Source organism: Bos mutus, chromosome 4 (assembly GCF_027580195.1).
Source record: "Bos mutus isolate GX-2022 chromosome 4, NWIPB_WYAK_1.1, whole genome shotgun sequence".
Lineage (NCBI taxonomy): Eukaryota > Metazoa > Chordata > Mammalia > Artiodactyla > Bovidae > Bos > Bos mutus.
The window spans coordinates 58,524,085-58,547,100 of NC_091620.1; the positions used below are offsets into that span (position 1 = coordinate 58,524,085).

A 23,016-nucleotide genomic window follows, 5' to 3' on the forward strand; every position below is an offset into this window, starting at 1 on the left:
CAAGTATAAAGGACAAGCCAGCTTGTTATTAACATGCAAGAATTCAGGGCCTATTGTTCCCATGAGTCATTTCTGAGGAATGAATTTTAGATAGTAACTCGACTAGAGAGACATCTGCATAAGGGCTGGTGGTGAACATCAGTCTTATAGTTGCTGATGGAACTAAAACTAAATGAGGGTGCAAAGGGAATGTATATATTGTATGTAATGGCTGTATGCTAAAATAATACAGTACAATGATTAAAAAGTGTAGAGATATGGGGAAAGCATATTCAAATAACAATTTAACTGCTCTCAAGGATTATAAAATATATTAATAATAGTAGAATTAAGATTGACATCCTGAGCCTCTTGTATGTGAAAAGGAGAATAGGTAAATGAGTAATCATGAGATATTTTAATTTAATCAATCCCCTTGTCCATAAGAGTTAGGACTTCAACTGTGGAAAGAAGATACCGATATGAGACAGAAGATGCAAAGAAAAAATCCTGCAGTCCTGAATTTGAATTTAAAGTGACAGGATGAACTCATTTGATGTTTTATCTTAAAATAATATAAGTAAATATATATATGTATGTTTTCTATCACTGTCAACAGAAGAAGTCTAGAAAGAATGACCAACTGAGTAGCAATGACATTCCTATGCACTCAGACCTTGTGGTCTTAATACTATTTCCCACTAAAAGAAACCAGAGCATCTAAGAGAAATGACTGATTTCAAGCCTGGGCTTGGAAATGTACTAGACAGGCTAGTACAACTCTCATACCAGTTAGTGAGGAAGCTATCAATGATTATGTAGACTTATGTCAAAAGGAGTCAGCTTACAGAAGTTCCCACTGGTCAAAGATGAGACAAATTTGAGCTTCAAAAGGATAATAACTGAAGTAGACTAAAACTCATCAAATGCATATGAATTCATGAGTTCATAATGATACTGTAAAGAAAACCTAGGGACATTACTTTGCCAACAAAGGTCTGTCTAGTCAAGGCTATGGTTTTTCCAGTAGTTATGTGTGGATGAGAGAGTTGGACTCTAAAGAAAGCTGAGTGCTGAAGAATTGATGCTTTTGAACTGTGGTGTTGGAGAAGACTCTTGAGAGACCCTTGGACTTCAAGGAGATCAAACTAGTCCATTCTAAAAGAGATCAGTCCTGAATATTCATTGGAAGGACTGATGCTGAAACTGAAACTTCAATACTTTGGCTACCTGATGCGAAGAACTGACTCATTTGGAAAGACCCTGATTCTGGAAAAGATTGAAGGTGGGAGGAGAAGGGGATGACAGAGGATGAGATGGATGGCATCAGTGACTCAATGGACATGAGTTTGAGTCAACTCTGGCAGTTGGTGATGGACAGGGAGGCCTGACGTGCTGCAGTCCATGGGGTTGCAGAGTTGGACATGACTGAGCGACTGAACTGAACTGACTAAATGACTAGTTTGGGATGATACCACAAGGGCAATGAATTATTTGAAAACTGGCAAGTAGAGAAAAAGAATCAAGCATTTACCCTGCCTTTCTTAGAATAAATAGTACCATTAGTAACTGTGGAGAAAAAATACATGCAAGAATTCAGGGAATATTGTTCCCACGAGTCCCTTCTAAGGAATGAACTTTAGACAGTAACTCAACTATCTAATGGAGAAGGCAATGGCACCCCACTCCAGTACTCTTGCCTGGAAAATCCCATGGACGGAGGAGCATGGCAGGCTGCAGTCCATGGGGTCGCTAAGAGTAGGACATGACTGAAGTGACTTAGCAGCAGCAGCAACTATCTAAAGATATATCTAAATGATAATGAAGATGAGGGAAACTGACTCTAATGTATTTCAGCTGCTAAATGAAATATAATTGATATATTGGAACAGCACCATTTTGTAACCCCAATGCAGTAACAGTCATAGAGCATCAACAGTGCTAATATCACATAAATAAAACAAGAGAAAAACACTTATGATGGCTTCCTGATGAAAGAAAACACCATTTATAGCCTTACCGAAGAAATCAAACTGGAGTCTGGTCAAGCCTCAGATCTAGCTGCCATTTTCAGGAAATACAGACACAGAGAAACACATTCAATCCTACCACAGGGATGCACCAACAAAATGCAGAAACTACAGGGCAGATTCCATAGCTCACTTACAAGGAAAAGGAAGGGATGGAAAAGAAACTGGTAGATTAAAATGAGACTTAAAAGACACATCAAAAATTAAAAACTGAACAGAACTATGGTGTCTGGAGATACCCAGTTGGATGAGAAAGTTATAAAGCAATATAAGAGGATGATTATAGTAACAGGCAGGTTTTTTTTTTTTTTTTTTTTTTAGGGAGAAGGAGGAGTTTTTGATGAGATGGAGCATGTGGATGGGACTTCTGGAGTAGCCACCAATCTGTTCCTTTTTGAACACAGCCCTGTTCCTCTGGACTCTGTTTACAAAGATGTTCACCTTTCAATAGCTAATAAAACTATACATTTATTTTGTGTGGTTTTCTGCATTTGTTTCCTTTTACCAGGAAAAGATTTAAAAATTACCCATAGATAATACTACACATCATCTATAGATTCATAGACAATGACGTGAATGTAAAAGTATAAAATTTGACAAAGCTAATACCCATCAAGTTCACATGAATGGTTCTCTCTAGAGAGGTAGAAGGACAACAGAACTGGGATCAGGGGAGGCCAAAGCGCCTTCTAGTTTATTTGTCACATTCTAATTCCATGAAAGAAAGATGATGCAATTATGTCAAAATGTTAGCAGTAGTCAGACTGGGACGTTGCAAGCAAATGTATTTGTGTATTATCTTCTCTTAGTTTTTATTTTTAAATACAAAACTGAGCTTATGAGTGTACATTGTGACTGTAAACAATAACTTTTCTAAAAGTGCATTGATGCCATTGACAGAGCATTTGTTAAGTCAAAGATAAAACTGTCTTGAGTCCAACTATCTTACTTAAAAATAATAATGTAGGCATCTTTGGAGAATTAGTTCCTTAACATTAACTGAATGAATATTTGACTCTCAATGAAGTTCACTCATTGTGATTGTACACCTAAGAATATTCTAATATAAGGGAAATAGAATCAATATTTTCATTCTGATGAAATTTAAAACAACTATACAATTTGCTTAAAGGCTTCCCAGGTGGCTCAATGGTAGAGAATCCACTTGCTAATGCAGGAGATGCAGGTTCAATCCCTGGGTCAGGAAGATCCCCTGGGGAAGGAAATGGCAACCCACTCCAGTATTCTTGCCTGGGAAATCCCATGGACAGAGGAGCCTGGTGGGCTACAGTCCATGGGGTCACAAAAGAGCCAAACACAATTTAGCAACTAAACAACAACAGCATACCATTTGTTTAAACCACAGATTATTTCCTTCTTTTGCAGGATGTGTAAGTGATTTTATTGAGTTCCAATTCATATCAATGGACTGTTCCCAGATTATTTTCCAGTTTGGAATTTTAAGATCCATTGTCTTTTCAGACTAAATAAAGTTCTGTGTTAGAAGGGATGTATGTGCATTTGAGAATGTGTATGTGGTTAAATTAACATAAATCATTGAAAATTATTTATTATTGATTTTTTTGCCTTCCTGGTACTTAAGGTCATGATCACTAGGTGGGCAAATCATTGTAAATGATTCATAAAAAAATTGGCCATTTGACATTTTGCTCCCTAAATGTCCACAGCAATCTCATTCTGCTATGATGGAAAATGAATGTCTGGGGAAAAAAAATGCCTAGAGTGTTCTTTTGTGTGCTTCTTTTAATCCCTATGATCCCCATAAGAATATCAACTCACAGAAAGAACACAGTCAGATTCTCCTCTGTAAACTCATGTAGGGTATAAATTCACTCATGATGGCTCACAAGTGAGAAAAGAATCAGACCCATAGCCAAGTGACCCTTTTTACATTACCAGGCAAGTAGCTGCACAGTCTCTCCATTGAGATCTGGACTGTCGAGTTGTGAACTTGAGTGAGCTGTTCAATCATAGACACCACCAGCACACAACCTGCAGGGAGCAGAAGAGAAGTCAGCTATGTCACATGGAAAGGTTCTCTGGAGGACCGGAAGAAGAAAGGGGGATATGTGTGTGTCCTTAAGAACACAAACCTTCCCAAAACAGAGAACTTTTCTTTGCCATGATTTTTATAATCGACCACATGAATGAATACGCTGAGTTTTTAGTGAAATATGATAAGAAAATTATGACTTTGGGGGTCAGAAAGACAGGTTATCAGCTGACTTTTGTCACTTTTAAGTTATGTGACTTCAGGGAAGTAATTGAATCTTGCTTTATTTCCATTTCATTTTGATCATATGGGGGAAAGAGGTGCCATTTACAGGAGTTAGTGTGTAGAAGACAGCCAGCCAGCGCTGAGGACAAGCTCGTAGACACTGGCCTCTGCTGTCTACTCTCCCTCCCTTCTGCCGTAGATAGCTTCACTGTGAGTAGGATCATCTCCACCTTACACATGCTCAACTTATGACCCGGGCTCAGATTTTTAATTGCAGAAAAGCAGTGGAAATTGCCCAACATTTGGAGTCAGAAGACCCGGGACTGAGTCCTGCCCTTGAATCTTGGGTTTATCATGTATCCTTTCTAAGCCTTGGCTTCCTCACTGCAAAGTAGTTAAGTTTCCTGTAGGGCTGCTGTGATGATTAAATGAGATGATAGTACAAATGAAGATGGCTTTGAAATCAAAACACTATTGTAAAATATTATTTTACCTCTCAGCTATAAAGCACTCTGCTTGAAAGCATGTACCAATACAATAAGTGTCCAGAAGGAACCTTGGATTAAATTAATAATATATTTCTCAAGCTACCTTGATGTATGATAATGGTTAAGGCACGGAATTGCTAGGCTAACACCCCTAGAACGTTCTGTCACCAGCCTAAATTGCCAGGGAAGACCAAACCTTCTTTGTCCAAAGGGAGGGGACTCTCATCTATACCCAAGGGGTTGGTTGTTCAAAGATCAGTAATTCTGAGAAGAAACTGTTCAGCTTCACTGAGATAAGAGGAGTGGAATTTATTGGCAGAGGCTGGTTTCCAAGGAGGCAAAAGAAGGACTACATCTAAAATAAAGAAGTTCCAGGGTGGCTGGCCCAGCAATTAGCTCACTATTATCCATCTGCTCAAGAAGCTGGGACCCAAGTTCACATGCAGTGTCATTAAAACCAAATTCCCACTAGGAATCCTTGAGGGAAAGTGGCTGATAACAGATGTGAATAGTACAACTGGGCTTCTCTAGACAGAAAGAAATTAAACCTCCCATAGAATGAGAGATTGCCAACAAAGAAGAAGAAATTCCACCTTTCTAGACATTGCAACACCTGATCAGGCTTTGGCCTCGGTTGTTCTGTACCCTTCAGTAAAGCTGGGCTCACCAAATCTGAGATAGTTCAACCTTGATAACCACAGTCTTACTGCTCTGGGAGCATCTTCCTCTGGGGCATTCAACTTCAATTACCAAGGTGGATTAGGTGTGTTTTTAACTTAATCCTTGCATTGAGGGCTTTATTACATTGCAGTGAATTCAGTAGCTGATACTTATTAGCACTATACAGTCTTAAAAACATTTTCATGTATATTTTGTTTTATTTTACCAATAACTTTTCAAGAAAGGGGGCTTCTCTGGTGACTCAGATGGTAAAGAATCTGCCTGCAATGGGGAGACTGGGGTTCAATCCCTGGGCTGGGATGATCCCCTGGGAATGGCTACCCACTCCTGTATTCTTGCCTGGAGAATGCCGTGGACAGAGGAGCCTGGTGGGCTACAGCCCATGGGATCATAAAGAGTCAGACACAACTGAGCAACTAACACTTTTTCAAAAGATGGATGCAATGCAATCTCATTTCAGAATATTTTTAAAATATACAGCAGTGTTAAAAGGATAAACATCACTTAAATCATCCAGAGATAAACAAATTTCACTTTTAAACACAAAATATATATAATATACTTGAATTTTTTAAAATTTATAATGCACTTTTCAATCTTGATTTATGTCTCTGCTAATCACTTGTTAAGTTAGGTGGAGCTAAATACATTTTAATAACTGTAATTTAAAATAATTATAAGTAATTATATTGCAATGTTATAAGAGGATGCAGTGTGGTATAGTTGAAAAGAGAGAAGCTTTGAAATAAAAATTAAACTTTTTAAAAAACAAAGTTCAAATACTGGATTAGTCACTTAAAATGGTGTAACTTTGAACAAGTTACCTAACCTTCTGGAACTTCTTATTAAGAGTTTACAAAGAAGACATACAGATGGCTAACAAACACATGAAAAGATGCTCAACATTACTCCTTATCAGAGAAATGCAAATCAAAACCACAATGAGGTACCATCTCACACCAGTCAGAATGGCTGCTATCAAAAAGTCCACAAACAATAAATGCTGGAGAGGGTGTGGAAAAAAGGGAACCCTCTTACACTGTTGGTGGGAATGCAAACTAGTATAGCGCTATGGAGAACAATGTGGAGATTCCTTAAAAAACTGGAAATAGAACTGTCATATGACCCAGCAATCCCACTGCTGGGTGTACACACCAAGGAAACCAGAATTGAAAGAGACACGTGTACCCCAATGTTCATCACAGCACTGTTTGCAACAGCTAGGACATGGAAGCAACGTAGATGTCCATCAGCAGACGAATGGATAAGAAAGTTTGGTACATATACACAATGGAGTATTACTCAGGTATTAAAAAGAACACATTTGAGTCAGTTCTAATGAGGTGGATGAAACTGGAGCCTATTATACAGAGTGAAGTAAGTCAGAAAAAAAAATACCTATACAGTATATTAATGCATATATATGGAATTTAGAAAGATGGTAATGACACCTCTATATGCAAGGTAGCAAAAGAGACACAGATATAAAGAAAAGACTTTTGGACTCCATAGGAGAAGGTGAGGGTGGGATGATTTGAAAGAATAGCATTGAAACATGCATATTACTATATGTGAAACAGATGACCAGTCCAAGTTCGATGCATGAGACAGGACACTTAAAGCCGGTGCACTGGGACAATCCAGAGGGGTGGGATGGGGACGGAGGTCGGGGGGAGGTTTGGGACAAGGGGATACATGTACCCTCGTGGCTGATTCACGTCAATGTACAGCAAAAACCACCACAATATTGTGAAGTAATTAGCCTCTAATTAAAATTAAAAAAAGAAAAGAGTTTACAGTTAGAGTGTAAGTTCCTTTTGGGAAGGATTGGGGTCTTCCTATTTCTAACTTTGAGTACTTGGCTTGGAGGAAGGAGATAAGAGATGTTGGCTGACTGGAAGCAAACTGACTAGAGAGCCACCTGAGGCACAATTCAGTTGTCACTTGGTAGAGACCTCCATAGAAAAGGGTTAATGAATGCAACCGACTTTGTGTTCTAGCTCCGTCATCTCACGGATGACATTGCTTACTCTTTGTTCCATCTCATTGCAGGACATGGCTCCACTTCTCATCCTGCTGTGCAACAACCAGCACCCTCTCTTAAGTTAACCAGCAGATTCTCTAGCAAATAGTCACGACACACAGCTCAGGATCAAAGACGAACGCGGTAGAGGTTGGGTTGAGCTCTTGCATAGCAGTCACTTCATAGAGTCTCATCAAGGAGCTGCAGCATTTGTCACCCAGAGTGGACTTGAAACACACAGGTACATACCTGTTTGTTTTCATCCTTGGCATGGAAGGACAAATGCAAAGAGAATTGTGCTGCTTGAGATTAACCTGCTTCTTTGTCCTTACAAAGGTGAGGTTTTCTTTTACTCAGAGCAGTCCCAACAAGGACTGATGATTTTCGTGGCTCCTTAGCACTACTTACTTAAATAGGAAGTCATTAGATAGTGCCACTTGGCAAGTCCTAAATAAAAAGGAACCCCTTCCCCCCAAAATTTAACTGTCTCTAAAGATTGGGTATATCTTGCCACTATCGCCACTCTGCCTAGTGAAGAGTTGTTATGATCAAAAGAACTCTGCAGAAAAGCAGGTAATGGGGCTTGAAATATGTAAACGCCCGTGCTGGGCTCAGCTTTGATTTGAGTCCCACTCACTTGGACATCCCCGCCCATTTCCACCGAGCTCAACTCCCCTTGGGTTGTTAATTTAGGGTCTGCAGTGAGGTGTGTCCTGAATCCTTTAGTAACAAGAATAGAGAAATTGACTTTGCTATAGTTTCTAATAAGAGGTTTCACTGTCTTGACAGGCTGAGAAAATGTTTTCCCTTGGAGAAATGCATGAGCAGAGTAATTTCTTCCCATTATAGACTATTCTCTGGCTGCTAATAAAAAGGCCTGGGTTTGCTGAAGCAAGTTTGTCCAAGCTACTGTTCATTTAAGAAGTGATGAGAGTGGGTGAGAACTATGTATTTTGCTCAGTGGTCACCATCTGAAATCTTCCATATGGAAAATCTCTTCTCACCTGGCATCTGAAAATAATGAGTATAATAGAAACAGACACCCTTGACATTGTAAGAAAAGAAGCAAATAGGCTAGAATAAAAACACCTGCTACAGGAATCTGCTTCTAGACACATATCTCAGGTAGACTGCAGACTGTACCATGGAATCTTTTTGAAATGAAACAGAACTCTTAAAACTCTAATTATAATCATATCTGTGCTGGCTGGAGATGCGGCCAACTGCAGAGAGAGGTCTATTAGATTTCCCATTTGTCTGAAGCCTGCACTTCATCGAGAAGCCTTGAAAGCACCTGGCAGTTATCAGAACCAGAGTCAGTGTGACTACACTTCCTTTTTGACCCTGGGTTGGGGCATAAATAATTCATTACATGGCTAGAATCTTCTTTGCCGTTTTCAAAGAGTTTTGCATACATTTTCATCTCATTTAAACTTCACAACAACTTTACTCATCACTGTAGGAATTATTGCTCTTGTACAGACCAGAAGTCAGAGGCTCAGAGAAGTTAGGTCCTTGCCAAGTATGTAGCTAGTGAGCAAAGGAACTGAGACTGGAACCCAGAATGTAGTCTGGGTCCCTTCTGGATGCCAGGCACCATGCTGAGCTGTGAGTACATGCTGAGAACAAGCTGATATGGTTTCTGCCCTCTCAGAGTTTTGTAGATGGCCAAAGAGGTAAGGATTCAACTTGAGAGGAATGGGAAGCTGTGAATACGTTTTTGAGGAGAAGACTGTTTCCATTCGATCTGTGTCTTGAAAATATCATGCTGGCTGTCCTGAGGAGGAAGGATCTTAGATGGTAAATATGGGGGCAGAGGGATGAAGAAGGAGGCTGTTTTGGGCCTGGGGAGAGATGATGGTTTATTGGACAGCGTAACGAGAGACAGTGGGAGTGGAAGAAAATAGACAAATCTGGGATCTACTGTGGAAGTTGACCCAAGGGGATTTATTAATGAACTGATGAGAAATGTGAGGAAGGCAGAATCAAGGATGACTCTTTCATTTCTGGTCTGGGTACCAGAGAAGTGTAGAACACAGGTTTTAGAGTCGCAGCCCACCTGGATTTTTGTCCTTGCATCCCTCTTGGACCAGCATGACATTTTCAGTTCATTTCCCATATGACCCATCTCCCCCAACCTGGTGCCCCTCCGCAAATGACTAAATTCTGTTCTCAGATTTTCCTAATCGGGTGGGAGCAGAGATTATAGTTTTATATGTTGTAATTCTAACCAACAACCTTTATACCCAGACTTTCTCACTTTGGTGAAAAGGAAATAAGAAAGAAAGGTAGGAAAACAATCACCTAAAATGATCCTGCAGCCAGCCTTGTTTCCCTAGGATATTATTTACCAAGCCAGATAGGGTAGCACACAGCCCATCTGTGAATACTACACTTTCACCTTTTTGTCCGCTTTCTTCTCTCAGTCTGGACATGGATAGGGAAAGAGGGTAGGAGAAGAAAAGAGAGAGGAGGGGAGGAAAGAGAAGGGAGAAACCAGGGTACAGTAGAGAGTGAAGAATCTGGGGCTCAGACAGACCTGGATTCAAATCTTGCTTCTATCATTTGTGAGTTGTTATATTTGGTGGGATTGTTAACCTCTCTGAACCCAGATTTTTGGTACCCACAGAACAGAATAATAAAATGCCCTTGTGCGGTATACATTAAAAATGGTCACAGACATTTTATACTTCCTCCCATGAAGAGGTGATATCTATCTTCCAGCCCTTTGAATCTGGCCTTGTGACCTTGCTTTGATCAGTAGAATGTATAAGTGACCGCTTTTCAGATCCAACTCTAGACCCCAAGAGGCCTTGCATCTTCCGTTTTTCCCATTTAGAATTTCACAGCCATGAGCTTGAGCTAGTCTGCTGGAGAGGCCACATGAAGGGAAAGTCCAGTAATAGTCTGACAACTACCAGGTTTGTGAATGTGTGTGTGTGTTAGTTGCTATGAGGCCATTCTAAATATCCAGCTCATCATTCCACCATCTACTAACTGAGTGCAGCAGCGGTAGCGAGCCTACCTAAGACCAGCTCAAGGGTCACTGAAAAATGCCCAGGCAAAAAATGCCAACCCACAGGCTTGCAAGCTAATAAATGATTGCTGTGTAAGTACACAGAGGTTTGTAATTCGGCAAAGGCTATCTGAAAACCTGGCAAAAGTCTTGTGAGGATTAAGTGATACAACACATATAATGCACATGGTGCCTGGCGCAGAGTGGATGTTTCAGGTTAGTTTCTACCCCACCTGCTGGGACCATCATAGGGTAAAGAACGTATCTTCCATGACTCTTTTTTAAAAATAGAAGCTCAGAAACCTATTTTTGAAAAACATGTAACATCACTAGTCTTTTTCCTTTTCTATGATTGAATTTACTTTTATTATAGATATTTTGTATTTTCAATGTATTTGGGCAGATTAGGCTCTGTGTCCTAAACCAATCATCACCTGGAATATTATTTTTATGAGAAAATGCTCAGTGAGTTTCAAACTGCCATCTCTCCCAAAAACACTGGCAGTGAAAGAGGCACTATATTGGATGATTACTGGTGAGAACAAGGCTAAGGGCATCCAAGTGGGGGCAGAGTCCAAGCAAAGCAGCAAGAGGCAATTAGCAGCCTGTGCTGAGAAATACAGAATAGTGTGCTTGGCTAATTTAGAAATACATAGAAAACAATGATAAAGAAAAGACAGTGAGGACACTGGGAGTCGATCCATCCTGTTCTTATTCAACACATACTTACTAGTGCCCACTATGTGCTCAGAGGCTTGAGTATACAAAGAATAGGAGAGCACAGGACACTAGAAAATGCTGAAGATTAGAAAAATAATCTAGTTATTGCAACCTGCAAGTGTTTGGTGGCGAGACCTATTAGTGCTTTGGGAACACATCAGAAGAAGAAACTAACGCTGCCTTTGGTAAGTAGTGACATTTTCCTGGAGGAGTTGAGTGTTACGAGATGGGAGGACCTTATTTGACAGAAAAAAGGCAGGAAAGGACTTCAGGAAGAGAGTAGCAGTATTTCTAAAGAACTGAATGTGAGAATGAGAAGAGCTGGCCAAGACTTGAGCCCAGGCTCCATGGGAAAGGAAGAGTAAGAAAGTTAGGAAGGAGATAGATCATGAAGAGGCTTGAAGCTCAGATTACAGACCACCAGCTTCATGCTCTAGAATATGCTGCTGCTGCTGCTAAGTTGCTTCAGTTGTGTCCGACTCTGTGCAACCCCATAGATGGCAGCCCACCAGGCTCTGTCCCTGGGATTCTCCAGGCAAGAATACTGGAATGGGTTGCCATTTCCCTCTCCACTAGAATATAGATTAATGGTTTTCAAATATTTTGCTCTGAACCCCCAAAAGAAATTTGAAAAGCTATGTACCCTTCTACATTTTAATGGATGTTAAAATATTATTAAGGGGTATAAGTTCCATTAGTTGCAAGGGGTACAATCCCAGGAAGATTGTAAATATTACAATAGAAAAATTACATTAATCTTCCATATGTATCCAAAAGAATCTAAATATTATAATGACTTATACTTACTCTCATCTACTTTAAAAATATATGATCAAATTCTTCTTTCACAGTGAAAAATTTGCATTGATAATTCCTTTCCTTGAACTCATATTTCAGTGAAAAGTCTATTTCACTGAATTTTCCTTCCACTAGAGTTTTATCCCAATATAATGTATTTTTATGGTTGAAGGTATTTTTTCACACTAAAAATATGTATAAAATTTAAATAAAACCTTTACTTTCTTGTGAATAAAACACTGAAAGTATTTTAAAAATTCTTCTGGATAGATTTTTATTAGTAAAATTAACTTATCTAAGCAGTATGTATTGTTAATTTGATAAACAATTTCTAAATAATAAAGGTAAAATTTTATTGGAATTCCATCTTTTAATGAGATGGTTGGACTATTTCAATTAATACCTGTATCTTTTGAAAAATATTACTTACTCTTGTAAAGACACAAGGTTCATGTCAAGTATCATGTCTTTTTTTTAAATTAAAGTATAGTTGATTATAATTTGTGTTAACTACTGCTGTACAGCAAAGTGATTCAGATATATATATGTGTGCATATACATTCTTTTTTAAATATACACTTCTCCATTATGGTTTATCATAGAATATTGAATATAGTTCTCTATGCTATACAGTAAGACCTTGTTGTTTATCCGTTCTACATACAAAAGCTTACATCTGCTAACCCCAACGTTCTTATTTTTCATTTTTAAAGAGATAACAGCTGAGAAAACATGCTTACTTAAAGAAGTAAAAGAGAATGCAAGGACTTCTGATACGGTGGTGTCACTCAATTCTTTAACTCCTCTGAGTTAAATGTCAAAAATCTGAAAGTGATCACATCACTGAAAATTATTAAGTCTCCCTTCAATTGTGTTGAAAGCAAAAAACTTGATAAAACTGAGTTGCAAAAACATTTGCTGCCCAATCAATGGAGCCTTCCACTTTCTCAATTTCTGAGAAATATTTTAAAAAGTTTTACTAAGACTTACCTTTTAATTCTACCTACTACAATTTCACTTAGAGAGATCTTGTTAAAAACTAATATGCTCAGAAATAATTGGCAAGTTGAAATATTGTTCTTTTCAATACACTTTTGCCTATACAACATTTGAGGTAAAATTCTTTATCTTATTGTGTACCTCATAGACATTTTTGTCAAATGTTGGAGCCACAGATATAGTTCATTCAAGCTATGAAAAATGTCCTCTGTATAAACCTAAATGGCAAAGTCAGATCTTATTATCAAAGAAATTAACCAATCAGATTTTCTTTCAGAAGAATATAACTTTATTTTTTCATTTACTTTTATATTTGAATTTTAAGATAGAGGATGGATGGATAGAAGAAGATGGATTAATGGGTGGGTGGATAGATGGACAGATGGATGAATAGAAAGAAGGGTAGACAAATAATGAGTAAATGGATAGATAGAAAAATAATCTTAGACTATGCCCAATCATTTTTATCCACAAACTTAATTGCTAACTTGAGAAGTTCTCACCTGCCAGCAACAGCTTACTACTGCCAAATTTCTCACATTTTGTTGAAAGAAAAAGGTGTTTACTTTTACTTGTCTACTTAACAATCCAAATTTAGAAATTAAATAAAACAATAAAACAAGATCTAAACTCATTATAAATATAAACCTAGATGGTTTTGCAAGGAAATATACCTGAATATCAATAGTGATCATCTGACTTTGAGGACTACAGTTCATTACATTCTTTAAAAATATCTGTATTTTCTAAAATCTCTATGGAAGTCATATATTCTTTTATAGCTACAAAAAAACCCCAATAAATTGTATTTTATCAAACAATATCTCATTGAATAAGCTTTTTAATAGTTGCCTTCTACTTCAATAAGCTTAAGGAAATTATGAAAAGACCTTTGTTCTTTCAGCTCTCTACTAGGTGTTTTCACAAACTATATCTCATTTAATCCTCACAGCAACCTCATGAGATTGATATGAGACTCAGAGAGGTTAAGCAATATACCTGAGGCCTTTCAGACAAGTAGTGATTCAACTGCTCATGGGCTAGCTAGTGATTCCTACCCAGATGCACTGAAATTTGAAATTTATACACTGCTGACTATCACAGTGCATACATTAAAATTTTGGATTCTGAAAGTGAAAATTGTCATTTGTGTTAACCAAAATAATAATTGCTATAGTGATGTCTATATGATTTGCGAATATAGTTTCTTAATATTCTTTTCACTTTCTAATGATGTTTTCTGGAGAACAAAGTGTTTAATAAAGTACAACTTGTATTTTCTTTTTGTATAGTTCTTTTGATGTCGTATCTAAGAGTCTTCACGCAGTCTAAAATCACAAAGATTCTTCTTCTGTACTTTTTCTGAAAGTTTTTAGTTTTAGTTTTCACCTTGAGGTCTAAGATCTATTTTGAGTTAATAATTATGTATGCTTTGGAGTAAGGAATCAGACAGTGTCAGCTCTTTAACTGGTTTCTTTGAAATTTTTGGCTATTCTGGCTTCTTGTCTTTTCCATACAAATTTTAGGATCAGCTTGCCAACTTCTACAAAAAAAAAGATGTTAGGATTTTGAAGGAATTGTATTTAGTCTATTAGATCAATGTGGGGAGTATTGCCATCTTAACACTATTGAGTCTTCTGATACATTAGCCTGAAGTTATCTCTCCTTTTCTGTAAAGCACCTTTAATTTCTCTTTACAATGTTTTATAGTTTTCAGTATAGAGTAATTACATTTCTTTTGTTTGATTTATTCCTATTTTTATCACATTATGAATGGAATTGTTTTCTTAATTTCAGTTCTTAAACATTTGCTGTTAATATAAATAAATATAATTAATTTTTATATTAATCTTGAATCTTACCACCTTGCTAAACTTGCTAATTCTAGTACTTTTATTGTAAATACCTTAGGATTTTATATATTCAGGAACATGTCTGAAAATATTGTTTTACTTATTCCTTTCCAATTTGCTTGCTTCAATTATTTTTCTTTCTTTATTAAGCTGAATAGAATCTTCAAAACAATGTTAAGTACAAGTGGTGAGGTAGACATCTACCATGTTTCTGATTTTGAGAGAAAAGCATTCAGTCTTCCCTCATAAAATATAACATTAGTAATAAGTTTTCATAGATGCTCTATATCATGTTAAGGAAGTTCCTTTTTCTTTCATAACTTCTTGAGTGGTTTTAACATGGATGGGTGATTGATTCTGTCAAATTATTTTTCAGTTTCTATCAGGATGATAATGTAGTTATAGCTTCTATTCTACTAATCTGATATATCCTATTAATTGATTTTCAGATCTTAAAACAACCATGCATTCCTAGGATAAATGGTACTTTATTATGGGGTATAAACTAGTTTATATGTTGCTGCATGCAGTTTTTTAATGTTTTTTTAAGGATTTTTGTGTCTATGTTCATACAGGATATCAGTCTCTTATTTCCTTTTCTTGTGATGTCTTTGTCTGGATTTGATATTAATGTAAAAGATGGAATGATCTAGAAAGTATTCCTTCCTCTTATATTTTATGAAAAAAAGGGAATGAATTTAAATGGGTTGGTGAATACATTCAAAGTTGTGGCTAAGTTGGCTTTACTTTTCTTAGGCTCTTTCAGGTCTTCCCAACACTTGCAGTTTCCAAATCAGTCAGGGATGTGTGGAGACCTTATCTTGGCCTTCTATGATGCTCACATTACTAGGGCTTCACTGTGAAATTTCTGGCTGATCGTCATTGTCTCACCTAGGGCCAAAACCTTAAGCTAGCAAACTGCGTGTTCTCCTTGTTAATTCCCAACAGAGTCCATCACTTTTAGCCAACAAAGCCATCTTTGAATCCTGGCTGAATCAAGCCTGTCCCATTAGCAGTAGACCTGCTGGTTTTTGCAGACAGCTCCATGGTAATGAAACTACTGTTCTCACTAACTAAGCTGAGGGCCAGGGTAGATGGAGCAGCCTCAGGCAAAAAGGTCAGAGTTTTACTGTTCTTCTTGAAGTGCGAGCAGTTTTTCAAGAATAAACATTCCTCAATTCACTGTGGTCCAATGGTTGATTTTTAGTGTCCCAAAACGGTTGCTTAAGACAGTCTTTCCAGTTATGCTTGGCCTTTTGCACAGCGGGCTCACGAGCCCCTCATACCATAATAATCAGAATTCCCTCTTGCACTTGTTTATATCTGAAAGAATCTGGGGCTTATGTTAAAGGGCAATCTAATCTGTTTTAATTTACATTTGACATTTTTAAATTGTGGGAATCATACTTTTAAAAAAAGGACTTTGTCCAGGGAAAGATTCGGAAGATTTGTCTTCTTTGTTAACATTGAAGAACAATTAGTTTATTAGAGAAAGGGAATAATAGTGGAGTAATTTATTTTTCTTTTCAAATTCTAAGTGTGAAGGCGGGAGAAAAAATCTTGACTATCAACCCCTTCCCCCTCAGAAACAAAACAAAACAAAACAAAAAACCCTCAACCCACAGCATTCTCTTCATCTATTAATTTCCTCTATATAGTCATGCCTATTTGGTGAATCAGTTTGGGATTCAGTCACATACATTCTCTTTTGCAATACTCCTTAGCATTTAGTTTGGAGACTTTTCTTTTTTAATCATTTCTATGAGTGGTTGGCAGAATGACAAGATTAGTGAGGGCAGAACCTCAGAATGTGATTGGATATCACTTCTGTGATTATGTTATGTTCTATGATAAGAGAGGGGCTTCCCATTTGTTGCTAGTGGTGAAGAACTTGTCTGCCAATGCAGGAGACAGAAGAGACTTGGGTTGGGAAGATTCCCAGGAGGAGGGCATGGCAACCCACTCCAGTATTCTTGCCTTGACAATCCCATAGACAGAGGAGCCTGGTAGGTTACAGTCCATGGGGTCGCACGGAGTTGGACATGACTAAAGCGACCTAGCACACAGGATAAGAGAGATTTTGCATATGCAGTTAAGGACTTTAGTTAGTCTACTTTGAGTTAGTCAAGTTTATTGGACCCAACATAATCAGGTCAACCCTGTAAACAGAGGATTTTTTTTTTCCCTCTAGCTGTTCTTAAAGAAATAGGTATGTTGTTAACTTCCTTTGTAAAGGAGTAGCCTCTAAGAGCTGAGAGTGATCCTTGCTGACAGCTTGTAAGTACATGGGACCTTAGTCCTGAAAATCCAAGAAACTAAATTCTGCCAACAACCAGTGAACTTGCAAGAGGACCTGAGTCTCAACTCACATTGCAACCCCAGCTGACATCTCAATTTCAGCCTTGTAAAATTCTGAGCAGAGAACCCAGTTATGCTATGTCCAGATTTCTCATGTGCAGAAATTGTGAGACAGTAAATTTACATTGTCTTAAACTGAAGAATGTATGGCAATTTATTACACAGCAATAGAAAGCTAATAGACTATGAACGCTTTTTTTTTTTTTCCCCATAAGTGCATCTTTCAATAAGATAGCCAAGATTTGAGAATTTGTAGTTACGCAGATAAAGATTGACAAGAAATTATTCAGTTTGCTCGGGCCTCTTTGCTTTATATTAGGTTCAATTTTAGGCCTTTTATAGCATATTTTCAATTGTTTTTTACTGATTTCCCAAAGAGTACATAATCACAACTCCTTTGGGTACTTAGTATGTACTGAGCACAGTTGTAAGTCCTTCATGTTTATTTACTCCACATCACCCTGGCTTCCCAGGTAGCTCAGTGGTTAAAAAAAAAAGAAAAGAAAAACAAAACCCTGTCTGCCAATGCAGGAGATGTAAGATACCAGGGTTCCATCCCTGGGTCAAGAAGATCCCCTAGAGGAGGAAATGGCACCCCATTCCAGTATTCTTGCCTGGACAATCCTATAGACAGAGGAGCCTGGCAGGCTACAGTTCCACGGGGTTGCAAAGAGTCAGACACAACAGCGGTATGAACATATACCTAAGCCTCCACACCGTCCTAGGATGCAGGTCCCATGTAATTTCATCTTATAGACAGGGGACACGAAGTACAGAGGGTGAAGCTGTGCCCTTATGTCACGTATGTACAGAGAGGCAGAGCTAGGACTCAAATCCAGACAGTCTGAGCCCAGAGTCCAAGCTCTCTTACTCTTAACCACCATGTCTTACTATTGTTTATGCAAGCTCATCTAGAAAATGTGGAATATTCAGAAAGCGCTGAAAAGAAATTACAAATCATTTGTAACCTCATTACTCACAGATAACCACACAACCACAATTAGCATTTCGCTGTTCATCCTATCTGGGATAACAGCTATGTAAACAGAAAGGTGGGTACATTATAACTTCTGGGGGATTTCACTCCACTTAATGTTTTGTGACATTTTTTTTTCCCTCTTTCTCATAATATATTTAAACTATAATCTAGTTTACTGTGTCTCCCTTTCCCTCCAAAAAAGAATTTATTCACTTTCTTCTTGAGGAAAAGCATACTGTCCACTGTTTTTCAATTTTGCACACTTTGGGATCTTTCCCCAGAATTGTGTCCCTCTCTCTAGAGTGTCTTTGTGGGTCTTCTCTGCAGGGGTATGACCCCAGAACAAGCCAGAAAAACAAAAGGCAGATGTGAGCTTAGTGAAAAATTGAGGTGATCATAAACCTACCATCTGCGCCAAGGTTGGGGTTAAATTCTATGATAATCTAAAAATATAAGTAGAGGATTTAGGAGAGGGGAAATGGGAAAGTGAGGGACAAAGTGCAGAGGGTTGCATGAAGCTGCAGCTGGGAACCAGAGGGCAAATGGCTACACCTCGAGCCTCAGCAGGGCCTGTGAGGGTGAAGGTGAGCAGGCACCAGCAGGGAGTGACTGCGGACTGCCAATACCAGCCAAAGAGCTGCACCAGCCATGACACTTCCATGTGGGAGCTCTGAGGGCCGGGGACTGTAAGTGTCAGGGAGACACACAGTCTCTCCCCAAGAACCGAGAGCAACCCTCAGAGAGGGGAGAAGGAAAAGAGCCCTGAATTATCCGGAGAGACTAAACCTAAACCCACGAGTGGAAAGATGAAATGTTTTCTGTCCTCAGCAGTGACTGTGATGGTTTATGAACAAGTGTTCAGATATAGAAAAATAGAGAAAATAAAATTTCTGTCCATGTAAATTGTTATCATAGATTTTCAACCTTCTCTGCTGGCTCTGTCTAAATCTTTCCTATTTTTGTCAGTGACATTGTTACTTTACCATTCCCGCTGGCCGAATGCTTAGGATCATTTCCTCTTTATCATTCGAACATAAAGTCATCCCTGACCATTGTATGTGTGATGTGGGGGTTGGTTTTAACTTTACTCCCAAGGCATTTTATATACTTAACCAAACATGAATGATGGAAAAAAGATTTTTTGTTTTCTTTTAAAACTCTTTAAAAAGCTTCCTGAGCACCAAATAGGGCTTAAATAAAAACAAAAAACAAAAACAACCTCAAAAGTCAAAACATTTAAATGTCAATGACTTAAAAATGTAAGGATTATTTTGCCCCTAAATCATCCATGTAAAGAAAATAATGTTTTGCAAAAATGAACATGACTTAATATTGATTTCATAACATTTGAAAGGCAGCAGAAAGAGGCCCTGCCCATTCCAGCACAGTAGAATCAGAATTTGCTTGGTGATCAAATGAAATGTATAGTTCAGTGCAAAGAAATTATGGTAAAACTAGGGAAAGAGGCCATTAGGGTTTTGCATTGCTTAGTTCTGATTTTGGAATATGTTCAAGGCCATGCCCTCCAGATCTGCTGGCTGGTTCCCACTGCAAAGGCTCTTCCTGGCATAGGCACTGCGGTTGTTTGTTTATGATGGGGATGTTGGCTCAGTCACTCAGTAACTTCTATAGTGGCTCCTTGTGGAGCATCTCTCCAGTCACGACAGTCCCCACTTCCGTGAGCATTGCCACCTCCCTCCCCGAAACTGGCAGCCACATCTGCATTGTGAGCTCTCTTCACTCCCACCTGCCTCTTATTCACTGATCTAAAGACTTAGCCCAGATTCTTTCTTCTAGGAAGTTAGATTGACAGCCAGAAGGAGAATCCCTCTCTGTGTGGGTTGACCTCTTATGTGCAAACTCTGGATTATGGGAGCCAGTAAATTGGAAGGCATATAGTCTTGCTTTTTCATCTGAAAATTGTTGGGATTAACAGAAGTCCAACAGGCAACTCCTCCTTTACTCCCACCCTCTCCAAGAGGCTCTCCCTCTTACCACCAGCTGAGAGTGGAGTGAGCTTACTTTGCTGCTTCCTAAGACACTTCCACATTTGACCGGTGACTAAGGGCATCCCCAGGTCCCCTTTCAGGAGATACCTCCCACCGCCACAACTGCTGAAGGCACACACTTGACCCACAAAATTGTGGTATGACAAAATGGTTACTTTAAAATTTGTTTTGCAGTAAAATATAATCAAAACAACCACATCATAGGATCCCCTCAACACCTCTTGCTAACTCTCTGAGCCTCATTGGGAATGGGGCAGGAAAGGAAATGAGTATATTATGTCTACTTTATGGAAGTGTAAGACCAAGTTATCTCAGTTCAACCATCCTAAAAATAAAACTGATTTCACTTAAGCCTTTCTCAAGAGCATTTCATTTTATAAGCTTGAGGTATTTGTTTTGAGAAAAAAGAAGGTGGTAAATAATTATTGGATGGAACCAAATATTGAGTGGGGACAACCTCCTAGGCATGTTTCCAATGGGACCACAGATCTCTGTTTCCAGGTCTGTGAAGAATAGATTCTCATGGAATCTGGGCCTTAAGGTTTTAATTTAAAAGAAGACTTTTAAACCAGGGATGTGTTCTTTACCATGTATAATGACTGGAAATCATGATTTTTTTTTCAAGAAATAGGACTAAATCAGATATTTTCTCTCCAGTCTCCAGAAATAATTTATGTGTCACACTCTGTATCCCAATTTTTCATTTGTAAGAGATGGCCACTATGCTTATCCCTTGAGTTCTTTTCTTGGCTCTTTTCCTGGGATCTGCTCATTGAATAATTACTACTCAGACTTTGGCTCCATGGACCGACCCTGTGAAAGCCTGCTGGGAATCTCCAGGTATGATATGAATATCAAAGGTCTTACCCTACTTTTACTCCTCTCCAAAACAACAACAACAACAAACAAACAAAAACACCAAACAAAAACACCAAACAACAACTTGGAAATAAAATACTTTAATAAAAGCTAAGTGAAAGAGCCTTATCTCAGCCAGTGTTCAATGTTTTCAGGTGACTGTTTATTGTCAACTCTGGACTCACTGACAGAAAGAACAAAACTAAGATTGCTGAATCCCTACTGTGTGCAAACACCATAAATTTACATGTATTATCTCAATTCTCACAGCATCCCCATGAAGTGGGTATTATGTGCCTCATTTCATTGGTAACACAGAGGCATGGAAGTGTTAAGTAAGTTGCTCAAAGTTTCAGATTGTACAGGATGGAGCAGAGGATGGGGATGGCAGCAGTTCAAAGGTCAAAGTCTACCTTCTTTCTGATATATAATGCTGCCTGTTGTCCTGAAAGGCAGTTGAGAATTTCAGGCTCTTACAGTTGCCATCCAAGGGGAGAAGATTTCAATCACCAATGAGGTGGAACACTTTTAATTCAAGCTAGCAACTATATAGCACACTTCTATACACGCATATTTGCATACAGAGTGAATGCTTACTTTAAAACTCAAAATTTTTCTCTGCTAGTGAGGTTATTGATACTTTAACTGGATTCTTTTGGCCATGGATGCCATTAAATAGGTGGTTTTCTATGAAAGCCAAGATTTTGACCCCATGATATTCACATTAAAAATACACAGAATAAGAATTCCCTGGTGGTTCAGTGGTTAAGAATCCTCCTGTTAATGCAGGGGACACGGATTTGATACCTGAGGAAGATCCCACATGTCTCGTGGCAACTAAGCAAGCATTCTACAACTACCGAACCTGAGGAGCCCATGCTCTGCAACAAAGGAAGCCACTGCAATGAGAAGCCAGACACCACAGCTACAGAGTAGCCCCCATTAACTGCAATTAGAGAAAGTTTGAGCACAGCAATGAAGACCCAGTGCAGCCAAAGATAAATAAATTTATATATCAAAAAAGAAGTAAATAAGAAGTAAAAAAGAGCTGAGTTTGTTTTAAAAAAAAAAATGCACAGAATAATTACTTACCTATGCAGGCATGGCCATTGGAGTGTCTGGTGTCAGGCCAGTTGCCATAGCCTGAAGAGGCCAAGGTGTGAAGGGTCAGGAGAAAAAACACAGGAGCAGCCATAATGAGTTTCCGAGGAGACTTCATCTCAGAGCTATTATATCAGGAGACTTCAGGCTGGTGACAGAAGCTGCAGGCTGAAGGATGCTGAAGTTGAGGCCCAAGAACTGATTAGTCTCTCTCCATTTCTCTTCTGTCCTTTAACACACGCTCACCACACTCACATACACATTTTTCACTACGCAGAACCCAGACAGGGAGCCGCACGTCTTGGGTCTGGGAAGAGCTGGAGGAGCCCCTGGTGCACAATTCTTCTAAGCTGCAAACTGAAGGAAAAGCTGCCACAGGTTGCATCTGAGGCAGCCAAGAGTGCTTTTGCACTTGCTGGCTGAAGTCAGTGGCGGTAAACCCTAGGAACCTTGAAGCCTCCCGGAATCATCCTGTGGCCTGGTTAGGCAGCTCTTCCTCTTTCTTTCTTGCAAAACAAAGCTAAACTAAAAGTAAAACTGAAGAAGAAAACCTCAACCACAAACACACAACACTTTAGCAATTTGATAGCAGTGTTCAGACTGTAAAAATTACCATCTGTTATATTCAGAAGTTATACAGTTTTGCTCTAAACTGTTTTATATGCTGAGATCAGGCTCCTTTGGTGGTTAAAGAATGTTCTGATCAAGTAGTTGCTTTCCTTTGGAAATGTTGGATTATTCCTTCAAGGGTCAAGTTTTCCTAGGGCCTTTCATTGGTGTTCAGAAAATGACCAATGAGATAGTCATTGGGCACTTGGCACTGGTGGGTTTTCAATCTAATAAGAAAAAAAATGAGCTGAAATTAATCAATTCATTTTTACTTGG

At 38.6% G+C, this 23,016-nt stretch overlaps 1 protein-coding gene across 1 annotated transcript in view; it reads right to left on the reverse strand.

Annotated features, from left to right (window-relative positions):
* AOAH (acyloxyacyl hydrolase) overlaps positions 1 to 22,627 on the reverse strand; it is a 185,864-nt gene extending 163,237 nt beyond the window's left edge. Inside the window, exons 1-2 of the mRNA XM_005889098.2 lie at positions 22,123 to 22,627; positions 3,927 to 4,022 (exon numbers count right to left, since the gene is read on the reverse strand). Coding sequence (XP_005889160.1) covers positions 3,927 to 4,022; positions 22,123 to 22,249 — 223 coding nt within the window. The 5' untranslated portion in view covers positions 22,250 to 22,627. The remainder of the gene's footprint in view (positions 1 to 3,926; positions 4,023 to 22,122) is intronic.
* Between the last annotated feature and the right edge of the window lie 389 nt (positions 22,628 to 23,016).